Source organism: Petromyzon marinus, unplaced genomic scaffold, assembly GCF_048934315.1.
Source record: "Petromyzon marinus isolate PM22_M1 ecotype Great Lakes invasive population unplaced genomic scaffold, UKy_Petmar_22M1.pri1.0 PM_G_Scaffold_4, whole genome shotgun sequence".
In the NCBI taxonomy this organism is placed as follows: Eukaryota; Metazoa; Chordata; class Hyperoartia; order Petromyzontiformes; family Petromyzontidae; genus Petromyzon; species Petromyzon marinus.
In genome coordinates this window covers 3,015,952-3,040,562 of record NW_027422983.1, presented here as the reverse complement: position 1 = coordinate 3,040,562, position 24,611 = coordinate 3,015,952, and the positions used below count along the sequence as shown (strand labels likewise).

General features: G+C 46.2%; 1 protein-coding gene across 2 annotated transcripts in view; it reads left to right on the top strand.

Annotated features, from left to right (window-relative positions):
• The first annotated feature begins 8,041 nt into the window (after positions 1–8,041).
• Positions 8,042–24,611, top strand: part of LOC142916601 (uncharacterized) — a 43,106-nt gene continuing 26,536 nt past the window's right edge. Inside the window, exons 1-4 of one of the 2 annotated variants that reach the window (XM_076061737.1) lie at positions 8,042–8,440; positions 10,718–10,758; positions 16,470–16,644; positions 21,709–21,925. In XM_076061737.1, the coding sequence (XP_075917852.1) occupies positions 16,481–16,644; positions 21,709–21,925 (381 nt within the window). In that variant the 5' untranslated portion in view covers positions 8,042–8,440; positions 10,718–10,758; positions 16,470–16,480. The remainder of the gene's footprint in view (positions 8,441–10,717; positions 10,759–16,469; positions 16,645–21,708; positions 21,926–24,611) is intronic. The other variant, XM_076061738.1, reaches the window with a different exon arrangement.

Genomic DNA, 24,611 nt, shown 5'->3' with positions numbered 1-24,611 from the left:
CTTGGCGAACATGGGACCAAATGGTATTTGAGAAATATAAAGTCGAAAGTATAAAGAGATAGGTACTCCCGACCACCTTTGTCTCTCCCGAAGAGCGCGAGAGAGGAATTTCACGCCAGGGCAAACAGATCGTTATCGCAGGAGCCATCTGTACACACACACGAACTCACACACACAGACCCCGCCCCCCCCTTTTCCACTGCGCAAGAGAGAATTGTCTTTGAATATAAGGTCAGCTGCATTTTCAAAAGTCAGTGAAGTTAAGTCAAGAGTCAAGACAGATCAGCGAGTCAAGACGTCCACAGGATGAGCAGTCGCATGGAGCGGCTGGCTCCGAGCCTCGCTGAGTAGCGAGGATCGCTGAGTCGCGATGTATCAACAAAAGTGAGTCATACAGCAGTGGAGGAAACCTGCTGTCAGCGAACCAGCACGGGCGCGTTCGCGCACTTCAACAGAGAGAGCACGTGCGACTCAACTCACTCAACTGAAGAAAAAGCTTGGCCAGCCACCAACAAAGTATCAGCGAATCAGCGCTGAGAGCGCTCGAGCATCTCCACAAAGAAAGCACGTGCAACGTGGCTCAACCAGCAGCGGAAAAGCACGAGCAGCCGCCAACAACTTCAGCAAACCAGTGACCAAGCGCGTGCGACTTGAGTCATACAGCAGTGGAGGAAACCTGCTGTCAGAGAGCCGCCAACAACCTCAACAAAGAGAGCGCGTGCGACTCGGCTCACTCAGCAGAAGAAAAACTTGACCTGTCGCCCGCGAGCGCAGCGTCAGATACTACAGCAGCGGAAAGAGCACGCACCGGCGCAGCTCATCCAGCAGTGGAGGAAACTGCTGTCAGCGAATCAGCACGGGCGCGTTCGCGCATCTTCAAGGAGAAAGAGCGCGGCCAGCAACGCCAAGCAAGAGCGTGCAGCAGCTCAGCCAGCAGTGGAGAGAAACTGCTATCAGCGAACCAGCACGGGCGCGTTCGCGCATCTTCAAGGAGAGGGAGCGCGCGCCACCAGCGTGCCATCAGCACCAGCATCAGCACCAGCGCGTGCCAACAGTGCGCCACCAGCGTGCTACAGCACGCAACTTCGCGTCACCAGGGCTGAGAGGGAAGCGGCCCCGCACTCAACACCCATCGGCGCGACGACGGCGAGCGTCGTGCTGACTCATCCAGCCAGCGGTGAACAGAAACTGGCAGTCGTTTGTATGCCCCTCCCCCACACTCCCTTCTCACTCCCCCACCGCTACACAACGAACAAAAAAATTTTTGACAAGGAAATCAACCTAGGCGTTTGCTCAACGCAAGAAATCAACAACCCTCCCATTAAACATACAAGACTCATGATAACTGCGTCAACTATTAGCTGATAACGAAAAACATCGCCACCCATTGAGTTACGTTGATGAGGCAATCAGAATTATTTCAGTCGAACACTTTAATTGCATAATCGTTGATAAATCAATGAACGAACATCGCCGTGGTACTGTGCTGACGATTTCAAGCATAATCATTTCGCATATCAGAATGTGTTAAGGATTGGATACGAATCAAAGACCAAGTGCCGTGTTGTGTAATCATTCAAGAATACGAGTTTGCATATTATAAGTTTAAGGTTTTGATAGAATAGTTCGCTTGTTTTTAATCTCTCTCTCAACAACCGATCGATTGCGTTACGCGTCGGGAATTAACCACAGGTGCCACTATCGAGGTGAAACAACGCAATCGTGATGGTATCATGTTAACGCTGTGTTGAAATTCCAACATCCCGAGATTGAGTTTTCATATTATCCAAAAATTAAAGTTAGCTAGAAAATGAAATTGATCAAAGCAGAAGGTTTGTGTGATTCTTCCTGAAATTCTGCATAATATTGCTCTGCGTATGAGATCTGAATCCTGGGGACCTATCATAAGCACACTATCACCACACATAATCCATAACACACATAATTCATGATGTTCAATCGAGAGTAATCGTATCCTTATCGATAATATGGAATTAAAGAGCAGAGTCGAATCGACTCTCTCTCATTCACGCTCACAACGCCTGCGTCACTGCATACGATTAATTGCGTTATTCCAATTCAAAACACAATCCACGTCACCGAGGCTCGACCTTATAATCCATAACGACCTGCATTATCATAACCACGCCCACTCGCAAAAATTAAAACGATTATCTCTCAAAGCAGCATAATTTATGTGCATAATTACACTGATTAACATAATTTCGGATAAATTATGCAAATCTCAAATTTCATTTAATTTTCATTATTTTCATCAATTTTCATAACACCTATATATACAACACAGCCCCCCATCGATGCTGTCGGAGCCAGACAGGATGTACAGGGCGAGAGAGGGAGAGGCGGTGTACATGGAGTGCTCGGTGTGGCCGCCCGCCACCATCCTGTGGTGAGACCGAACGCCGCGCCTGAGCGTCCGTCCCTCTCCGCCTCTCCTCTCGCTCTCCGCTCGCTGGAGACTTTTTTTGTTTATTTCACCGCCTGATGCCCACCGAGCCGTGCAGCTGTTTTTCAGAAGCTACCCGGCCATGTCGCAAACGACAGCCCTGACGACGAAGAGGCTCCTCGTTCATTCGGCATTCCGTCATCGCGCCTCGAAGCTCCCTGTCGCGAGGGCTGTACGTGCCCTGAACTTCTTTCGCACCCTACGTGGCCAACCGTGCTAATCTGTGCCTCCGTGGATCTGGGTGTCCGTGGGACTCTCTGTATGTGTACGTGCCCTGAACTTCTTTCGCACCCTACGTGGCCAACCGTGCTAATCAGAGGTACGGGAGTTGAGTCTGTTTTGTGAATGCCGCCAGCGGGTTTGCATGGCTGGCCACGTACGGAGCGAAAGAAGTTCAACATAGAACACTCCCATAGACTTCAATGTTAAAGGCTCCCATATACTTCAATGTTAAAGGCTCCCATAGACATTAATGTTAAAGACTCCCATAGACTTCAATGTTAAAGACTCCCATAGACTTCAATGTTAAAGACTCCCATAGACTTCAATGTTAAAGACTCCCATAGACTTCAATGTTAAAGACTCCAATGTTAAAGGTTCCCATATACATTAATGTTAAAGACTCCAATAGACTTCAATGTTAAAGGCTCCCATAGACTTCAATGTTAAAGGCTCCCATAGACTTCAATGTTAAAGGCTCCCATAGACTTCAATGTTAAAGGCTCCCATAGACTTCAATGTTAAAGGCTCCCATAGACTTCAATGTTAAAGGCTCCCATAGGCTTCAATGTTAAAGGCTCCCATAGACTTCAATGTTAAAGGCTCCCATAGACTTCAATGTTAAAGGCTCCCACAGACTTCAATGTTAAAGGCTCCCATAGACTTCAATATTAAAGGCTCCCATAGACTTCAATGTTAAAGGCTCCCATAGACTTCAATGTTAAAGGCTCCCACAGACTTCAATGTTAAAGGCTCCCATAGACTTCAATATTAAAGGCTCCCATAGACTTCAATGTTAAAGGCTCCCATAGACTTCAATGTTAAAGACTCCCATAGACTTCAATGTTAAAGACTCCCATAGACGTCAATGTTAAAGACTCCCATAGACTTCAATGTTAAAGGTTCCCATAGACATTAATGTTAAAGACTCCCATAGACTTCAATGTTAAAGGCTCCCATAGACTTCAATGTTCAAGGTTCCCATAGACATTAATGTTAAAGGCTCCCATAGACTTCAATGTTAAAGACTCCAATAGACTTCAATGTTAAAGGCTCCCATAGAATTCAATGTTAAAGGCTCCCATAGACTTCAATGTTAAAGGCTCCCATAGACTTCAATGCTAAAGGCTCCCATAGACTTCAATGTTAAAGGCTCCCATAGACTTCAGTGTTAAAGGCTCCCATAGACTTAAATGTTAAAGGCTCCCATAGACTTCAATGTTAAAGGCTCCCATAGACTTCAATGTTAAAGGCTCCCACAGACTTCAATGTTAAAGGCTCCCATAGACTTCAATGTTAAAGGCTCCCACAGACTTCAATGTTACAGGCTCCCACAGACTTCAATATTAAAGGCTCCCATAGACTTCAATGTTAAAGGTTCCCATAGACTTCAATGTTACAGGCTTCCATAGACTTCAATGTTAAAGGCTCCCACAGACTTCAATGTTAAAGGCTCCCACAGACTTCAATGTTAAAGGCTCCCATAGACTTCAATGTTAAAGGTTCCCATAGACATTGATTGGTCCACACCAATGACAATGCATCATATATGATCATAGTATGTTTTTTTTGCATTTTAACTGCAGGTATTGTGGTTAATGCAGACATGAATCCTTGCTAAAAAGGTTTCAGTTTTGTTGCCAGAAAAAAAAGAGGAAAAACCCTATTATTATATTTTGGTACTGGCAAAGGAGGTCTAATGATGAAACAAAACATCAATGAAGCAATCTGATCTCATCTTGAACGGCTACTGTTGGCCTGCAGCCCGCCAAGTAGCGCACTTGCGTAACGTATCTCGACAATAAAATGACTGGTCACTGTCGACTTCCAATGGAGCTTGGCTTGTTATTTTATTTTTTTACCTACGTGACTTTACCCAATAGAACCAAAGAGTATGGAGCTTGGCTCTTTAACTTATCAGCCGTTTTTTTCATTTGTGGGTGTGTCATTAACTTTGATCATTGATTCTTGTCAACACCACTGGGTACAAAGTTAATAAGTAACAATTTTTTTAAAACAAAAATTAAACAGAAAAAAACGCAACACACACACATTTCATTCCGAGATTTATAGAAATTTATAAAGTAACCTGTTGCGGAATTTGCCACTTGCTGGTTTTATCCACCATCAATTTATTATGAAAACCCTGTCTATATCTCAGATACAAATTCAGTGGAATGACAGTTCATTAGCTGATTTATATGAGAATAGGTTTTCCCATTTTTTTCTGGCAGCAAAACAGGTCACATTTAAAGCTGAACTTTGAGCTGAAATCCTTCAGAATGCGAGATGTTTTCATCTTCCATTATTTTCATATTTATTGTGTATATTGAGCATCACTTTGTGAGAAGCCAACCAATGTAAACTGGCCACCATCAGCAACGTGGAATTCCAGGCTACAGATACAGGGTGGTCCAAATGTCTCGCGTTCTCAATTGAATTCTCTAAAGCTTAATATTATAATGGGAGGCTTTATTTAAAACCCAACATTTAACATGCAAATGACAAATATGTTAGGGGTCAATTAATTTTGGGAGTCACAAGACATCAGGACCACTCTGCACAGCGCGAGTTCAGGATCTACAATGGGAATAGGGCGCCATCCAGCGTTGCTTCAACAGGGTCGCAGCGAGGGTTGGAGTTTAACAACAAGGAAAGATTTACATTATGAGACCTCCTTTGCCAGTAACAAGATATAGTAATAGGTTTTACCCAATCAAATTCAAGGACAGTGCATATTATTATCAGAGTTGTCGCTTTTGTTTGCATTTTGACTGCTTGTGTTGTGGTTATTGCAAACATGATGCCTTGAATAAAGGTGTCAGTTTTTGTGCCAATTAAAAGGGTAAAACCTATTACTATAACAAGGAAGGACATTTTCCCTCCCCTACCCCCCAAAGACTGGGTACAGTCTCTGAAGTTTAACCTGCAATTCCCACAGTATGAAATATTTCTTCATACATCATCCCACTGTACATCACCAATTAATCGTGGAGCGTTAATCCACAAACTGCACATCTTCTAAGACTCGACAAAGCAGGCTGTAACCAAAGTTGATTTGTGGGTCCATCGTTCTGAAGCGAATTTGACAGAATTACTGGTGCCGATTAGACACGGGGAAATTGACAAAAACAAACGCATTGATGCATCGCTCAAATTTTTTAATAAAATGAAAACATCGATTTTATACGAGCAGATTCAGAATAAAAAGATCAAAAACATTCAATGAACGATTTACAGGAGACAGCGAAGTGATTGTTCAGAAGTAAAGTTAATTATCGTAAAATAACGAATGATAAAATATCCAACCGTCTAATAATTAATCGGAAGGCTGTGGTTGCAGGGTCAACACAAACGGACATTACTTTTCAAGATATAAAGTTAAAAAACATTATAAATGCCTTTACGTTAAATAAAACACATTACAATGGCACAAGGCTGTTGTTGAAGGATCAACAATCAGCCGAAGTCGTAAGGTTCCCCATCCCTTCGTTACTGATCCGTGGCCAAGATAGGTTGCATGGATTAAATCCTGCAATCTCGCCTGGATAAAATAATAACAATGAATGATTGTGACTTGTCTGTGTACTGCTGTAATGTGAACTCTACTGTAATATTGTATTTGTACTGATGCGTTCTGATCTCAAAAATATTTTTTTTACAAAGTGAGCATTTAGGCGGTGCTCATCTCCCGTTTAAGAGCTCTGAGCCACGTGGTGGAAATTCGACGTTACTATGGCGGGGGCAAGTAAACACATAAAGGCAACCACTGTTGACTTCTCCTCCACAGTGTGTTACCTATTGTATCTACCCCCAACAGATGATGGGCTGATCCAGTCTAGGTTGTCTTCATAATTATGCCGGAAGATATAAATGCAATACTTTTCGAAGCACCGCACATTATTTTTGCATGTTGAATATTTACCACCACTGTAAATATGTAATTTTAATCAATGCATTGCTATAATGTTTTAATACAATCGTATTGTTATTAAGGTTCGGGTCAGGATTTTAGAGCAGGGTGTTTCAAATACATTGACCCGATTTGAAATCGCTACATCTCTGCAAACCACGAACTCTTCATAATAATCCACAATAAAGGTTTTCTGGGTTAGATGGTGTTATTTATAACTGTGTTGTAACCCTCCACCACCCGACACGGCCAATCAGCAAAAAAAAAGCGTCACGTTGAAAAAAGACAATTAGTTCACTACTTTAGCCCCACACCGGTGGTGGTTGAAGAGTGAATCCACAACATTTACAGTTTGATTAGTACTGTGACATTACGCTGGTAATTACATCCAGCGTCATCGGGCAATACCACTTGAAACGGCGGGGCATAGAGTTTAAAATGATAACCGCTAGAGAGAAGACTTCGCTTTGAGAGGCGTTTGGGACGAATTCAACTATCGTCTCGATGTTGGTGGAGGGCACATAGAGAATTTATAAAATGGTTAGTAAATCTTGATAACTCATTAAAGCGTTTGTAACTTCATTAGACCTCCTTTGCCAGTACCAAAATGTAACAATAGGGGTTTTCCCCTTTTTTCTGGCAACAAAACTGAAACCTTTTTAACAAGGATTCATGTCTACTGCATAACCACAATACCTGCAGTCAAAATGCAAACAAAAAACATACTATGATAATATATGTGGCATTGTCCTTGAAACTGATTGGTCCACACCAATGACAATGCATCATATATGATCATAGTATGTTTTTTGTTTGCATTTTGACCGCAGGTATTGTGGTTAATGCAGTAGACATGAATCCTTGTTAAAAAGGTTTCAGTTTTGTTGTCAGAAAAAAGGGGGAAGACCCCTACTGTTACGTTTGTAACTTGTTGTGTAATTGTAACGTGTTGTTGCCATCGTGAAATATACCGCTTTGAAATTGGGTCCACATTTTTTTAAACCACCCTGCATTAGCGTCTTACAAATTTACCCACGATAAGCCAATTTGGTTGACCCATCATTTGCGACGATATGCAGATCTCTTCTGGAAAGATAAATAAATTAAAGCAGATTTAACAGAGCCCAGTGAGCCTTACCCTGGTAAAATTAAACACGGCTTGAGTTTATGAAGCGCTTTGCTGCACTAATAAATCTGAATGTTTGTTTTAGTAACCACCCACCCCCACACACCGAGTTGGCTTCAAGTCTCAGCCGTAGTGGGCAGGGTCACACTAGGGACGAGGAGGGGGCGGTGCCGTAGTGGGCGGGGTCACACTAGGGACGAGGAGGGGGCGGTGCCGTAGTGGGCGGGGTCACACTAGGGACGAGGAGGGGGCGGTGCCGTAGTGTGACCCCGCCCACTACGGCACCGCCCCCTCCTCGTCCCTCCCCTCCCCCTCCTCCTGCCGCTCTCATCAACTCCACTTCGCTCTCTCTCTCACAGCTCCCATAATCTCTCTCTCCTTCTCTCTCCCCTTCTCTCGCTCATCCGCTCCGTGGGCCCCTTCGCGCACACGACGACGGGACTACGCAGCGGTGACGGGGCCCGTCTGAGACCGACCGTAACCGAGGTCCCGGCCACACTGCCGTCGAGTTCTGTTCACGCTCCCGCCCGCCCCGCCCGCCCGCCTCCCGGCTTCCAGGGAGGAGTGAGAGACGGCAAGCAGCCAGCAGCAGCAGCAGCCAGCAGCCTGTGGAGTTACAAGGTTTTGTCTGGAGACCCCGTTAAGACAAAATCCACGACTACAAACAACCACGTGACCAGCACCACCACCACCAGCACGTGATCACCAGCACGTGGTAATGGCTACCTTTTGTCGCACGCTGCTGCTGTTGTCGCTGTCTGTGTGAGCAGCAGCAGCACGTGGAGGAAGTGGGGTTGGTTGCAAGTGTGGAAGTGGAGAGAGACGGAGAAGTTTGTACTTGTTTTGTTCACGATATTAATTATAAATAGATGGTGATGCTGCTGCTTGCTTGCACAGCGTCACAAACTCTTGCGGTTCTGCGAGGTCGCATTCGTAAACAACAACAACAGTTTGTAAAGTTGTTGCGTGGTGTGAAGTAAACAAGTTTATGTCGTCCGTGATGATGGTGTGGTTGTTGTGGTTGTTGGTGGTGGTGGTGGGGTGTTCTGGGCTCCCTTATTTATGTTTAATGATTGTTGTTTGTGACAATCTTTGAAGCCGTAGCAGCTATACGTTGATGATGGTGTGGTTGTTGTTGGTGGTGGGGTGTTCTGGGCTCCCTTATTTATGTTTAATGATTGTTGTTTGTGACGATCTTTGAAGCCGTAGCAGCTATACGTTGATGGTGGTGTGGTTGTTGGTGGTGGTGGGGTGTTCTGGGCTCCCTTATTTATGTTTAATGATTGTTGTTGGTGATAATCTTTGAAGCCGTAGCAGCTATACGTTGATGATGGCGTGGTTGTTGTGGTTGTTGGTGGTGGGGTGTTCTGGGCTCCCTTATTTATGTTTAATGATTGTTGTTTGTGATAATCTTTGAAGCCGTAGCAGCTATACGTTGAACAAGTCGGATTGATGAGTAACTCTGATAACTTGGCACAAGTTACATTTTGATTTTTATGCTTTCGTGACTGCAGGGATTCTTATTCTTGGTTCTTTTTGGTAAAGTCACCACGTAGAAGGGAAACTATAAAATAATAAAAATATAACACAAAATTCTCACGACGTTTCGACTGCAACACAAGCAATCATCATCAGGTGTGAAAACCACAGCAAGAATATTTTGTTGTGGTTTTCACACCTGATGATGATTGCTTGTGTTGCAGTCGATATGTCGTGAGAATTGTATTATTTTATATTTGTATTATTTTATTGTTTCCCTTCTATGTGACTTTACCGAAAGAACCAAGAATAATAATTTTATTGTTTTATATTTTTATTATTTTATTGTTTTATATTTTTATTGTTTTATTGTTTCCCTTCTACGTGGTGACTTTACCGAACGAACCAAGAATATTTTAGCACAAGTTGTGGTGGTGAACGGGGCCTTTGGCGTTTGTGGTTTACGTGGCTGTGTTATTGTTTGATTTATTGTTCTGATATACAGCACCTCTAATGTATTTTTGCCGTAATTACAGTACTCTTATTCGTAGTTTAAAAGTAACGTGTATAGATTTTACAAGTTCTAAGTTACGAGTGAACGACTGTGTCTGATTTTTCGTGGCTAACGTGGCTGTGTTAATGAGCTCCACGTGGTTAATACACGTGGCCGATTTACGACTGCGGTCATTTATAAAGGTGTATTATAAGTGCTGTGTTTTACAGTATAAAGTACCACCACCACCGTGTGTGTGTACAGACGGTGGGAGCGGTTTAATAGGACGTGTGATAATATGCCTGACACATTTCTTTGCATTTTCTACATACGTGTAAAATCTATGACACTCAAGCGCATGTTTAAATAACTTGCTGAATACAAATACGGGCATGTTACATAACGCTTGAACAATGTAGTATTGAGATGCTGTGAATCACAATGGATGACGTAATTGTTATGGCGAGTGGCTTTTTAACAATCGATTCGGCAAAACAAAACTGAAACCTTTTAACAAGGATTCATGTTACTGCATTAACCACATACTATGATAATAAAAAAAAACATACTATGATAATATATGATGCATTGTCCTTGAAACTGATTGGTCCACACCAAGGGATGGCTTTCTTGGTGTGGACCAATCAGTTTCAAGGACAATGCATCATATATGATCATAGTATGTGTTTTGTTTGCATTTTGACTGCAGGTATTGTGGTTAATGCAGTAACATGAATCCTTGTTAAAAGGTTTCAGTTTTGTTGCCAGAAAAAAGGGGAAAAAACACTATTATTATATTTTGGTACTGGCAAAGGAGGTCTAATGATGGAAAACGTTGATCCATCTGAGCAGTGTCCGCTCACTCTGGCTGACACGTGTGTACTCATTGTTGTATTGTGTCTGTGTGTGTGTGTCCGTGTGTGTGTCCGTGTGTGTGTGTTCGTGTGTGTGTGTCTGTGTGTGTATGTCTGTGTGTGTATCCGTGTGTGTGTCCGTGTGTGTCCGTGTGTGTGCAAGCAGGTTGTTGTTGTTGTTCCTCCCCCTTTGAAACTCCTGCCAAGGTGCTTACACATAGAATAACTTCAGTGTACACCGTACACAGCAGGTTGCAACATCCTTGTACAAACACACACACACTCACACACTTATATACACACTCACATACACTCATACACACTCATATACACACTCATATACACTCATATACACACTCACATACACACTGACATACACACACACATACACACTCATGTACACACTCACATACACATACACACTCACATACATACTCACATACACACACACATACACACTCACATACACACTCACATTCACACTCATACACACACATACACACTCACATACACACTCACATACACACTCACATTCACACTCATATACACACTCATATACACACACACATACACACTCACATACACACTTACATACACACTCACATTCACACTCATATACACACACACTCACATACACACTCACATACACACTCACATTCACACTCATATACACACTCATATACACACTCACATACACACTCACATACACACATATACATACACACATACACACTCACATACATACACACATACACACTCATATACACACTAATATACACACTCATATACACACATACACACTCACATACACACTCACATACACACTCACATACACACTCATATACACACTCATATACACATACACGCTCACATACACACTCACATACATACACACATACACACTCACATACACACTCATATACACACTCATATACATACACACACACTCACATACACACTCACATACATACACATACACACTCATATACACAACAACGACAAAGATCCCCCATATTACCTTAACAGACTGTATACACACATACACACTCACATACACACTCACATACACACACACTCACATACACACTCATATACATACTCACACACATACACACACTCACATACACACTCACATACACACTCACATACACACTCACATACACACTCATATACACACTCATATACACATACACGCTCACATACACACTCACATACACACTCATATACACACTCACATACACACATACACACTCACATACACACATACAACGACAACCGCCATTCGCCACTAAGTGGCGGTGACGTCACCACGACGCTTGTGCCAGGCTATGTGCACCCTGAGGCCACGTGAAGTGTCGAACGCCTGCTGGCAGGAGGTCACGGGGCAGACCCAGGTGCCACGGGTCGACTGACTGAGATGATTGGCTGATGCACCACCTGTGCCCCCTACTGTGCCAACCTGCTGTGCTTTAGCCACCCGGCGCTCCGCTCGCTGTTGTGAGCGTCGCTCCTCCGCCCTCCGTTGTTGTTGGAGGGCGACTGCCTCCAACTGCCCAGTAGCATCCTTCACGAGCCTCCTCCACAGAGGCCGATCTTGACACCGCTGGTACCAGTCATCGGCAAGTCCACTCAGCTCCACGTCCTCCTGTACCACATCACTCCATCTCTTCTCTAGCCCGTGCCGCGCCCGCCCAGCCCCCTCAATCCGGCCAAACAAAAGCTGTTTCGGCATGCGGTGGCTGGGCATGCGGGCTACATGACCCAGCCATCGCAGCCTTGCCTGCCGGAGGAGCTCACCGATGGGACCCTGCCCAGATCTTTCAAGGATTTGTGAGCTCCTCACACAATCCAGTCTGGTTAAACCCAGGATGGATCGTAGGCAGGCCAGCCTAAATGTTTCTAACCGGCGAAGATGTTACACCAGGGGGGTCCACGTCTCGCAAGCGTAGAGAAGGGAGGGAATGACCGTGGCCGAGAAGACCTGAAGCTTAGTGCGGAGCGACAGACCAGGTAGCTTCCACACAGCGTTACGCAACCGATGAAAAGATATTGCCGCTCGACTGATTCGGAGTGAGACCTCTGCTGTTAAACTGGAGCCAGTCATAAGCACACTGCCCAGGTATGGGAAACTCTCCACTCTCTCCACAACTGCCCCATCACCGATTGGGAGTTGTGGGGGTGGAGTGTCCGATGGTACAAAATACCCAGGCAGGTGCTTAGTTTTGGTGGGGCTGATGGTAAGGCCCCACCTCTTAGTGGCACGCTCCAGTCTCAGCAGCAGCGTCTCCAACTCCTCCTCTGACTGAGCAGCTATTACCAAATCATCAGCATACATAACGTGGTTGAGCAATAGGGAGCCATCCCTTGACCGCACCCGGGCATCGATTAGCCTCCCATTATATCTGTACCATATGGAGATTCCCCCGGTACAGCTATTGAAGGCTTCACGAACTACGTGGTCAAAATAGATGTTAAATAATGTGGGAGCCAGAGGACATCCCTGTCGCACCCCAAGATGTACAGGGAATGGCTCTGACTCCCGGCCACGTAGTTTTACCCGGGCCCGCTCACCATCATGAAGGTCCTTAATGATCGTGAGCAGAGGGTCAGGTACTCCAAAAGCACGAAGAACGACCCAGAGCCCAGGCCTACTGATGGTATCATAGGCCTTGACCAGGTCAATAAAGCAGAGATGTAGGTCTTGTTGGAATTCCCTACACCTCTGCTGTAGCAGACAGACAGAAAATATGGCATCTGTGCAGGACCGCCCTTTCCTGAAACCGCATTGGGGCTCCGCAAGCCTCTCCTCAGCGTGCCTGGCAAGGCGATGCTGAATAATCCTTGCCAGGACCTTTCCCGGCACACTGAGGAGTGAGATGCCCCTGTAGTTGTTACAGTCTGTGCGGTCCCCCTTCTTCTTAAAAAGGGGGACCACCAGGGCATCCTTCCAATCCTGCGGAACCCGTCCAGTGGTCCAGACTGTTGTTATGATGTCATATAGGGCAGTCTGTGCACAAACGCCACCCTCCCTCAGCATTTCGCTTGGGAGATCATCTCTGCCCGCTGCCTTTCCTGGTCTCAGACTCTGGATCGCCTTCAATACTTCCTCAGCAGATGGCACCTCAGCCAGCCACTCACAGGGGGTGACTTCATCCAATATTTGAGGCACCGCAGCCTCAGCAGGGTCATCCTCACTTTGTGCCACGATGTTTTCCTGGCTGAGGGATTTTCCCTCCCCCAGGACCTCACAGAAATTCTCAGCAAATCTGCGAACCTGTTCCTGGGGGTCGGAAATTGGATCACCGTTTTTTCCCCTAATGATGGTAATAGGTGTGGCGCTGCAGGTTACTTTTTTGATGGAGTTAAATAGAGATTTGTGATCACGGGCCACTGAGGCAGACTCCATCTCCTCAGCAACCCGCGACCACCACCCATCCTTGCAGCGCCTCACGGCTCTCCGAACCTCCGAGCGAAGGCTGCGGTAAGCCTCCTCATTCTCTGACGTGGGATTCTGTAGCCGATGACAGTGGGCCTGTCGCTTTTTCTCAACCATCCTGAACAACTCCTCTGTCATCCAGGGTGTCTGGGGAGGTCTGGACCACGTACCCAGAGCAGCCATTGCAGCTGCATGAGTCACAGTCCTAAACCTCGCCCATTTACCCTCGACATCAGGAGGAGTCGGGGACGATGCCAATCCCAGCCGCAAGCGATGATGAAATTCTCGCTTGCAACTTTCATCAGATAACTGAGACCAGGCCACTTTAGGTTGGAATGGGGTCCTGGGTGTACACCCACCACCGGAGTGGAAGAATGGCAGGCGCATCTTACAGATGACTAGTCGATGGTCAGAGGGCAGATCAGCTCCACGGTAGGTCCTGGTGTCAAGAACATGGGCTCGCATTCGCTGGTCCGTCACTATGTAGTCCAGCAGATGTTCTTGCTTGGACCCGGCATGCATCCATGATGTTGTGTGGATGCGCCGATGCCGGAACAGCGTGTTGGTAATTACAAGCCCATGGGCTGCACAAAAATCTAGCAGCCTCCTACCGTTGTTATTGAGCTGATCTGGCCCATGCCCTCCAATCACTCCAGACCAGGTGCCAGTATCATGACCAACTCGGGCATTGAAGTCACCCAACATGATGACTCTATCCCGAGGGGCCACTTTAGCCAGCACCTGTGACAGGAGGTCATAGAAGGCATCTGACTCATCGGCTTTGCCTGCATCCCTCCACGGATGTTCATCTTCGTTGGGGGCATAAGTAACCACGACCACCATTCCTCGCCTCCGGTTGATGGGAAGGCGAGCGCAAAGTAGCCTGGGGCTTACAGCTTCCCACACCTCACCGCCACGCTCCCACGCCCCCTTCATTCTTTTGTTCAAAAGAAGACCCACACCCTGTTGTTTGGCAGTCTGCTGCCCCGAGTAGAGGACTGTCCACCCCTCATGGTGGCAGGAGCCAGAGCCGGTCCACCGGACCTCCTGAATGCCGCATAGATCCAGGCGGTACCGGTCCAGCTCCCGACAGAGGAGTGGCAGCCTCTCCTCTGCAGTGAGCGTTCGAACATTCCACGTGGCCACCCGTAGTGGCTTTTCGTTGTTTCTGGAGTAGCCCCGAGGGTAGGTATTCAATCTCCTGGCTCCGCCAATTGGGGTTTGGCCAGGAGACGTCATAGACGCCTGGCCCCCCGGGGCCTCCGGCACAAGCTTAGTTGTTACATATTTCAGTTTAATTCGTGGTTTCGTGGTAATTAATTGAAGGTGGAGGGGTTACCAGCCCCTCGCACCCGTCCAGAGCCCCCGTTTAGCCCCTGTGGTGGACACATATGCCATGAGGGGAGGAGCCAATCAAAATTGGATCTCCCCCCACAGCGCTGTCCACGACAGAGTTGCCCGTCCGGCACCGCGAGGAGGTAGGGGGTTGTTTTGCCGGACACACACATACATACACACACATACACACACTCACACTCTTACTGCATTACGCCAAGAATGCAGTAAGTGGTCAGATCGTAAACATTCGGGATAATTATTCACCCAAACAAAAATTATATCGTACGTACTGATCACACCCCTAAACTCACTTAAGTCATGTACTAAGGTGTGTCTTGATAATGTTAACTGGTTACTTGACGGAGTGACCACACCCCCCCCCCCCCACCATACTGATAGATGATTTAAAAAAAAATGAACGGATCAATGAATGACTCATCACGTGCTAATCACTCATCAACATCCTGTTGTCAAGAGTGATTTAATATCACTTCTCTGTGTAGTAATTTCATGGCGGTACAGGGCTTGCACAGTCAGTGCAAGATGTATTCAAAGAGCACTGCCCAATTTTAAGTGAACGTGAAATTGCATGCAACAAAGTAGCAAACGTGTTACGTTGAACTGGCAATTGCATTTACGTAGATATTGCGTTTTACATAAGCATCACATGGAGCTACTGTGTTTGTAATATAATGGTTCCATCTGCTTCGTTTTTATGAAATGTTTTATTTATTTAAAGCATCATGATCATCCATTACTGCTGCTAACCACTAAATGAATACATTAATTTCCTTTCAATTTGTGAATATAGGTGCACGTGGCCATGCGAGATCTGAAAGTGATGTGTGTAAGGGCGGTCACACGCCTATCACTTGATTAATTGCAGTTTTAAGTCAGGGTTGAATGTTGACGCATTGATCCCCATTGCCTTGTGATCTCTTAAGTGGCCGATCATTCGTTGTTCCTAACAAAACGCCAGTCCACCGACGTTGGAGAATGAGTGGCTTCGCCTTGACCTAACGAATGTACCTGCATCAACGCTGACTGCACACCCAACCCCCCTTGTTGATGTAACAATATAAATCCTTAAAACGGCCTAGCAGCGCAACGTCCCACTGCTCTTTATTTTGTTGTCGTTCCGCAGCAGCCCGGAAGATGAAGCCCCGTGCGCCGGTACCACCGCTGATGCGGTCCCAGTCCCAGACTGGGACCCCCAGCTTAGACCCACCGGACGGTGGCGACGGCCCCCCAGTGGACAATGTGGAGCTCAACGTCATCCTGCCGGGCGGGGTGCACCACGTGGCCCGAGTCGACGGGAGGTGCCTGTCGTGCACTTGGATTATTTACACAAAGATAAACAGACAAAGATCCCCCGTGTAGCCTGTAACAGAGTTGTAGGGGCAAGTGCTGTTAGCGAGCACACACAAAGACAAAGATCCCCCACCGTGTAGCCTGTAACAGACTGTAGGGGCAAGTGCTGTTAGCGAGCACACACAAAGACAAAGATCCCCCGTGTAGCCTGTGACAGGCTTTAGGGGCAAGTGCTGTTAGCGAGCAGCACACAAAGACAAAGATCCCCCGTGTAGCCTGTAACAGACTGTAGGGGCAAGTGCTGTTAGCGAGCAGCACACAAAGACAAAGATCCCCCGTGTAGCCTTAACAGACTGTTGGGCAAGTGCTGTTAGTGAGCACTTATGAAGGCCGGAACGGTACACGAGGGGGTGGGTGGCCAGCACCACGCCCGACCGCCTTTGTCTCCCCAGTGGCAATGTTTTTATCCACCGCACCAGGTACTCATTTGAGGCTGAGTCGACCTAGGGGAGGCCCGGGACCCGTTCAGATAATTGTCACCGGTGTTGGCCGTGAGCGGGAATCAAACCCGGGTCGCCAGGTTCATAGCGCAGCGTAGCGCTAACCGCTACACACACACGCACACTCATTCCATTCCTGCGGGGATCAAGCGATGGATGGGTAAGCATTTTATGGCCGCCCAAGTTTGGCACAGGCGTAATGGGTTCCGTAGACACACCTTCGTATAGACAACTCCTTTATTACAACACAGCGCTCCCCGACAGTCCTGATGGGCTGCTACAGCCCTAGGGACACGGCCTACTCCCGGCGTGCCGTGACGCTGGCAACGCTCTCGGCTCCTCCGCTGTGATCACCCTAAGGGGGGGCTGACCCCTGACCCCGACCCAGGGTCTACACTCTGGCTTCCTCTGACCTCGCCCTTATAAGGGCGTAGGGCCGGGGAGTCCCAGAGTCCCACCACTGGCCCCAGAGTCCTACCACAGGCCCAGAGTCCCACCAGCGGCCCCAGAGTCCCACCACTGACCTCAGAGTCCCACCACTGGCCCAGAGTCCCACCACTGGCCCCAGAGTCCAACCACTGGCCCCAGAGTCCCACCAGCGGCCCCAGAGTCCCACCACTGGCCCAGAGTCCCACCACTGGCCTCAGAGTCCACCACTGGCCCAGAGTCCCACCACTAGCCCCAGAGTCCCACCACCGGCCCAGAGTCCCACCACTGGCCCAGAGTCCCACCACTGGCCCCAGAGTCCCACCACTGGCCCAGAGTCCCACTACCAGTGCCCCAGAGTCCCACCACCACCGGCCCAGAGTCCCACCACTGGCCCAGAGTCCCACCACCACTGGCCCAGAGTCCCACCACCGGCCCCAGAGTCCCACCACCGGCCCAAAGTCCCACCACTGGCCCAGAGTCCCACCACCGGCCCAAAGTCCCACCACCGGCCCCAGAGTCCCACCACCGGCCCAGAGTCCCACCACTGGCCCAGAGTCCCACCACTGGCCCAGAGTCCCACCACTGGCCCAGAGTCCCACCACTGGCCCCAGAGTCCCACCACCGGCCCAGAGTCCCACCACTGGCCCCAGAGTCCCACCAGCGGCCCAGAGTCCCACCACCGGCCCAGAGTCCCACCACCGGCCCAGAGTCCACCACCGGCCCAGAGTCCCACCACCGGCCCAGAGTCTCACCACCGGCCCGCACGGCGTCCCCGGGGCCCTTGCAAGGGGCCCCAGGGTCCTGTCTGGCTGCTACCGGTCTTCGGCTTCGGTCTTCAACTGGTCCCAGATCGGCTGGGGGAGGTCCCCTTTGATGCCCCTTGCCCAGTGAGGGGCTCAGCTGTCTGGGATCCTAGAAGCCCCGTAGCCCTTCACCCCGACGGTACGAGGTACCGTAGTACCATCTGTGGTGTTACACTACGTGGTACCGTAGTACCATCTGTGGTGTTACACTACGTGGTACCGTAGTACCATCTGTGGTGTTACACTACTTGGTACCGTAGTACCATCTGTGGTGTTACACTACGTGGTACCGTAGTACTATCTGTGGTGTTACACTACGAGGTACCATCTGTGGTGTTACACTACGTAGTACCATCTGTGATGTTACACTACGAGGTACCCTAGTACCATCTGTGGTGTTACACTATGTGGTACCGTAGTACCATCTGTGGTGTTACACTACGAGGTACCGTAGTACCATCTGTGGTGTTACACTACGAGGTACCATCTGTGGTGTTACACTACGTGGTACCGTATTACCATCTGTGGTGTTACACCACGTAGTACCATCTGTGGTGTTACACTACGTAGTACCATCTGTGGTGTTACACTACGTAGTACCATCTGTGGTATTACACTACGTAGTACCATCTGTGGTGTTACACTAGTAGTACTATCTGTGGTGTTACACTAGTAGTACTATCTGTGGTGTTACACTAGTAGTACTATCTGTGGTGTTACACTAGTAGTACTATCTGTGGTGTTACACTACGTAGTACCATCTGTGGTGTTACACTAGTAGTACCACCTGTGGTGTTACACTACGTAGTACCATCTGTGGTGTTACACTACGTAGTACCATCTGTGGTGTTACACTAGTAGTACTATCTGTGGTGTTACACTAGTAGTACCATCTGTGGTGTTACACTACGTAGTACCATCTGTGGTGTTACACTACGTAGTACCATATGTGGTGTTACACTACGTAGTACCATCTGTGGTGTTACACTACGTGGTACCGTAGTACCATCTGTGGTGCTACACAAGCATTGAAATGTCAATTTGGAAAGGCGTGAGAGTGGAGTTTAATGAGAGTAGTGAGTGGAGTTTAATGAGAGTGGTGAGTGGAGTTTAATGAGAGTGGTGAGTGGAGTTTAATGAGAGTGGTGAGTGGAGTTTAATAAGAGTGGTGAGTGGAGTTTAATAAGAGTAGTGAGTGGAGTTTAATAAGAGTGGTGAGTGGAGTTTAATAAGAGTGGTGAGTGGAGTTTAATAAGAGTGGTGAGTGGAGTTTAATAAGAGTGGTGAGTGGAGTTTAATAAGAGTGGTGAGTGGAGTTTAATAAGAGTAGTGAGTGGAGTTTAATAAGAGTGGTGAGTGGAGTTTAATAAGAGTGGTGAGTGGAGTTTAATAAGAGTGGTGAGTGGAGTTTAATAAGAGTGGTGAGTGGAGTTTAATGAGAGTGGTGAGTGGAGTTTAATAAGAGTGGTGAGTGGAGTTTAATAAGAGTGGTGAGTGGAGTTTAATAAGAGTGGTGAGTGGAGTTTAATGAGAGTGGTGAGTGGAGTTTAATAAGAGTGGTGAGTGGAGTTTAATAAGAGTGGTGAGTGGAGTTTAATAAGAGTGGTGAGTGGAGTTTAATAAGAGTGGTGAGTGGAGTTTAATAAGAGTGGTGAGTGGAGTTTAATAAGAGTGGTGAGTGGAGTTTAATAAGAGTGGTGAGTGGAGTTTAATGAGAGTGGTGTGTGGAGTTTAATGAGAGTGGTGAGTGGAGTTTAATAAGAGTGGTGAGTGGAGTTTAATAAGAGTGGTGAGTGGAGTTTAATAAGAGTGGTGAGTGGAGTTTAATAAGAGTGGTGAGTGGAGTTTAATAAGAGTGGTGAGTGGAGTTTAATAAGAGTGGTGAGTGGAGTTTAATGAGAGTGGTGAGTGGAGTTTAATGAGAGTGGTGAGTGGAGTTTAATAAGAGTGGTGAGTGGAGTTTAATAAGAGTGGTGAGTGGAGTTTAATAAGAGTGGTGAGTGGAGTTTAATAAGAGTGGTGAGTGGAGTTTAATAAGAGTGGTGAGTGGAGTTTAATAAGAGTGGTGAGTGGAGTTTAATAAGAGTGGTGAGTGGAGTTTAATGAGAGTGGTGTGTGGAGTTTAATGAGAGTGGTGAGTGGAGTTTAATAAGAGTGGTGAGTGGAGTTTAATAAGAGTGGTGAGTGGAGTTTAATAAGAGTGGTGAGTGGAGTTTAATAAGAGTGGTGAGTGTAGTTTAATAAGAGTGGTGAGTGGAGTTTAATAAGAGTGGTGAGTGGAGTTTAATGAGAGTGGTGAGTGGAGTTTAATGAGAGTGGTGAGTGGAGTTTAATAAGAGTGGTGAGTGGAGTTTAATAAGAGTGGTGAGTGGAGTTTAATAAGAGTGGTGAGTGGAGTTTAATAAGAGTGGTGAGTGGAGTTTAATGAGAGTGGTGAGTGGAGTTTAATAAGAGTGGTGAGTGGAGTTTAATAAGAGTGGTGAGTGGAGTTTAATAAGAGTGGTGAGTGGAGTTTAATAAGAGTGGTGAGTGTAGTTTAATAAGAGTGGTGAGTGGAGTTTAATAAGAGTGGTGAGTGGAGCTTAATAAGAGTGGTGAGTGGAGTTTAATAAGAGTGGTGAGTGGAGTTTAATAAGAGTGGTGAGTGGAGTTTAATGAGAGTGGTTTTAAATGCATTAAAATAAATGTGTTATTTTCACGAAGCATAAATCTTCATGGCCGCGAGGTCAAATTGCCCTCTTTGCAAGCAATTTTATAATGAGCTATTTCCAGTTGTCTGTAATGTGGTCATCTTTTGGGTGATTGCATCTGCCGGTGTGTTATTTTTTTTGGGATTTGTTAAATGCGCAAATAATCGCTATGGATATAATAAACACGCCATTTTATTTCTTGGAAAACATTTACGGTCATTTTGAATACAACATTAAAAGTATATTTTGTATCCATGCAACACGTTTTAACTTGTTAAGCCGTGTTTGAAATCCATGAGTGTGAACAAGACGTATGATTGATCCCCCTCCTTGTAATACGTTAGGATGGTGAGTGTTTTGAAGATGCATTGTGTACAATTTTTTACTTACATTCCATACTCATTGCTACGGCCCCGTAAACAGTAATTTAAATTACACTCCACACATCGAATGTAAACATGACACAAACGCATCCGCGAGCGTTCATAGCCATGCTGTAAGAATATCACGCTGCATCTTTTGAACAATTTTCTGGTTTCTAAATTACGAGTCGGGCCTCAGTCGGGAACAACAAATGTCCTTACGCACGACTCACACTTTGACGTTGACTTGGAGCTGCTGCTGCTGCCCACGTGTTGCTGTGTGAGCAGCAGGACGGTGACGGACCTCCTGGTTGAACTCTGCGGTCCCTACCGGTTGAGCCCTGACGGCCACACCCTGGAGCTGCTATCGAGGGACGATGCATCGCCTCTACAGTACGGGCCCAGCACACCGCTGGGGGCCCTCGGTGCTGGGACGGCCCTCCTCAAACCTCGGCCCGCCGGCGATGACCGACTGGAGAAGCCGATGCAGCCCGTTGTCCCGGAGGTAAAGCGTTGATTCGCTGACGCGGCCTCGTCGTAGGTAAGACTTTGACAGTCGAAACACGCTGGAACCTGCGTAGAGATCTTGGAGTGACGGCCTTCCTCCTAAAAAGCCTCGGCCCGCCACTGATGACCGACTCAGGAAGCCGATGCAGCCCGTTGTCCCGGAGGTAAAGCGTTGATTCGCTGACGCGGCCTCGTCGTAGACAAGACTTTGTACAGTCGAAACACGCTGAAACCTGCGTAGAGATCTCGGAGTGACAAAGCTGATTAGAAAAATGGACGTGTAAGCAAAGTGGCCCGGTTCATGCGTACATGCAAATAACTATTATTAGATGAATTATAAGAGTTTGAAACTACACTTTGAGCTAGGTGTGGCTATGGGTGTGTGTTAACACAGCATGTGTGTACATTGTCAGTACACAATTTTAGTTAAATTCTCCTTAAGTACATTTTAGACGTCATTGCCTCAATTGGTTAGCTTCTGCATTAGGCGTCTTTCACACATTTCCTCGGCCGTGTCGTGCTTGTTGACACTTTGTAGAAAGTCTCACGTGTTGTTACAGGTAAAAGGATTTTGTACAGTTTTGTATTAGGGTCCATCTGTGGATTACCATGTTATATACATGGCTCTCCGATTTGACCTTTGTGATAATGTGCCGGATTCATTTCTGAACCTTGCACGCATGCTGCCGACTACACCGTCACGCGATGAGTTATCATCGGGAAACCTTGACCCCTTCGGGTCAAATCTACTTATGAATGGAAATATTTGTGAGACTGGATTTGGTTGGATTTTGGTATCTTGACTAATGAAACATGATGAAATGCCATTATCACATCATGCCTCACTGGATGCACCGGTTGGTGTTACCCGCCAGTTTACAACTTGCAATTTATCAATCTTTGAAATAGCGTGATCAACCGGACTACGCGTTGATTGTGTTTTGACCGACTGACTGTGTTGCTTTATATGGTTTCCAAATGTTGCTAAACCCTGTTTGTCTGGTATGCTTCTCTCTCTGTGTCCCCTGTTGTATCTGTGTTAGTTCCCCCCTACTTGGGTATCTGTGTATACATCTGAGGTTGTGTCTCCCCTCTCTCTCGTAAACTTAGCTCTTCTGTACCTGATGATGGCTGCTTGTGTTGCAACCGAAACGTCGTACGCTATTATGTTATTTTATTATTTATTATTTATACGTGACTTTACTGATAAAAAAACAAAGAGTAACTACATTTTGCTTTGGCTCAGTTCGCCTGCAGATCATGTTTTTACCAGGCTATACTTAGCATTCATCCAGTAGAAAATTTATACTGAATGATGATGCGGATGATGATGATAATACTTATCCATGGGTGGAATATGCTATGCAAACATTCTTATTTTAAAAATGTTTTACTTTTAAGCATCTTGTATAAACATTGCAACCTAATTAATTTTAAAGGAAAATATTTCCCTCTCGTCACTTCACCGGCTGTGATTATATTTATCACTTGCATTCAGTGAAAAGGATGGATTGCTTTTAGATCAAAGTATTTACGCGCCATACTTGGCTTTATTGAGAAGATAGAGTTGGACCGTTCCGTTCTTCTGTGCAAAGTTGAAGTCTGCTTCGAAAAGCGTACGATGCTTTTTGTTGTTAAATCTTTTAAATTTGACTGCCTCGTTACTTGGTAGTAATGAGGAAGTCAAATTTCCTCTTGGAAATATGTGAATGGTTGGAGTAAGATTTCAATTGGTAAAAGGAGACCGGCAGTCTTATGAATAATACGAAGGGCTAAGATGCAGCCACTTTGTGTGACTATTTAAGCAGGACTGTGGTGGTCAGGCAGAGTTGGAGTTGGTCAGTTTAACACGTAGCAGGCTTTCGCGACCAATATCCATCATAGAGGTTTTTGGGTTAGACCGCGTATAAATATATAAATGTTGTGTCGTGAAAACCCGCCACCACCCGACACAGCCAACTAGTAAGGGCTGTCGCGTAAACAGAACGTGGACGATTCGTCACTAGTACAGCACTCGTGTGTAGTGTATAGTGTAGTGTATAGTAGTGTATAGTGTAGTGTATAGTAGTGTATAGTGTAGTGTATAGCAGTGTATAGTGTAGTGTATAGTGTAGTGTAGTGTGTAGTGTATAGTGTAGTGTATAGTAGTGTATAGTGTAGTGTCTAGTAGTGTATAGTGTAGTGTATAGTAGTGTAGTGTATAGTGTAGTGTATAGTGTAGTGTACTAGTACAGCACACCGGTGTGTTGGGGAGCCAAGCCACAACATTTACAATCTGAGTACGACGTTTTGCCAGTAATTACAACCAGCTTCATCAGGCGACATCCAGATTTGTGGAGAAGTCTTCCTGTCTCGTTCCTTACATAGAGGCATAGATGCGTTTACTTTTGATTTATAGCCAGGTCAGCCTATACTGTCATAGTTTTATGCAACTGTTTCCATATTTCCTACTTTATTGACACCAACACAAGTACAATTAAATTACAATAATGAAATGCTCTTAAACAGAGATATGGATAGATATTGGTAATTAGAGACATGTGTTTTCCATGATATCCAAATCTATTACGTATTTCCAATTCTACTCTGCATTGTTTAGTCTGAAATGTAATTTAAGCATGCTTAGCAACTGCAGGTGCTTTAATCCTGGGGATCAGTGAACAAGGCCTTGATCTTCTCTCCTG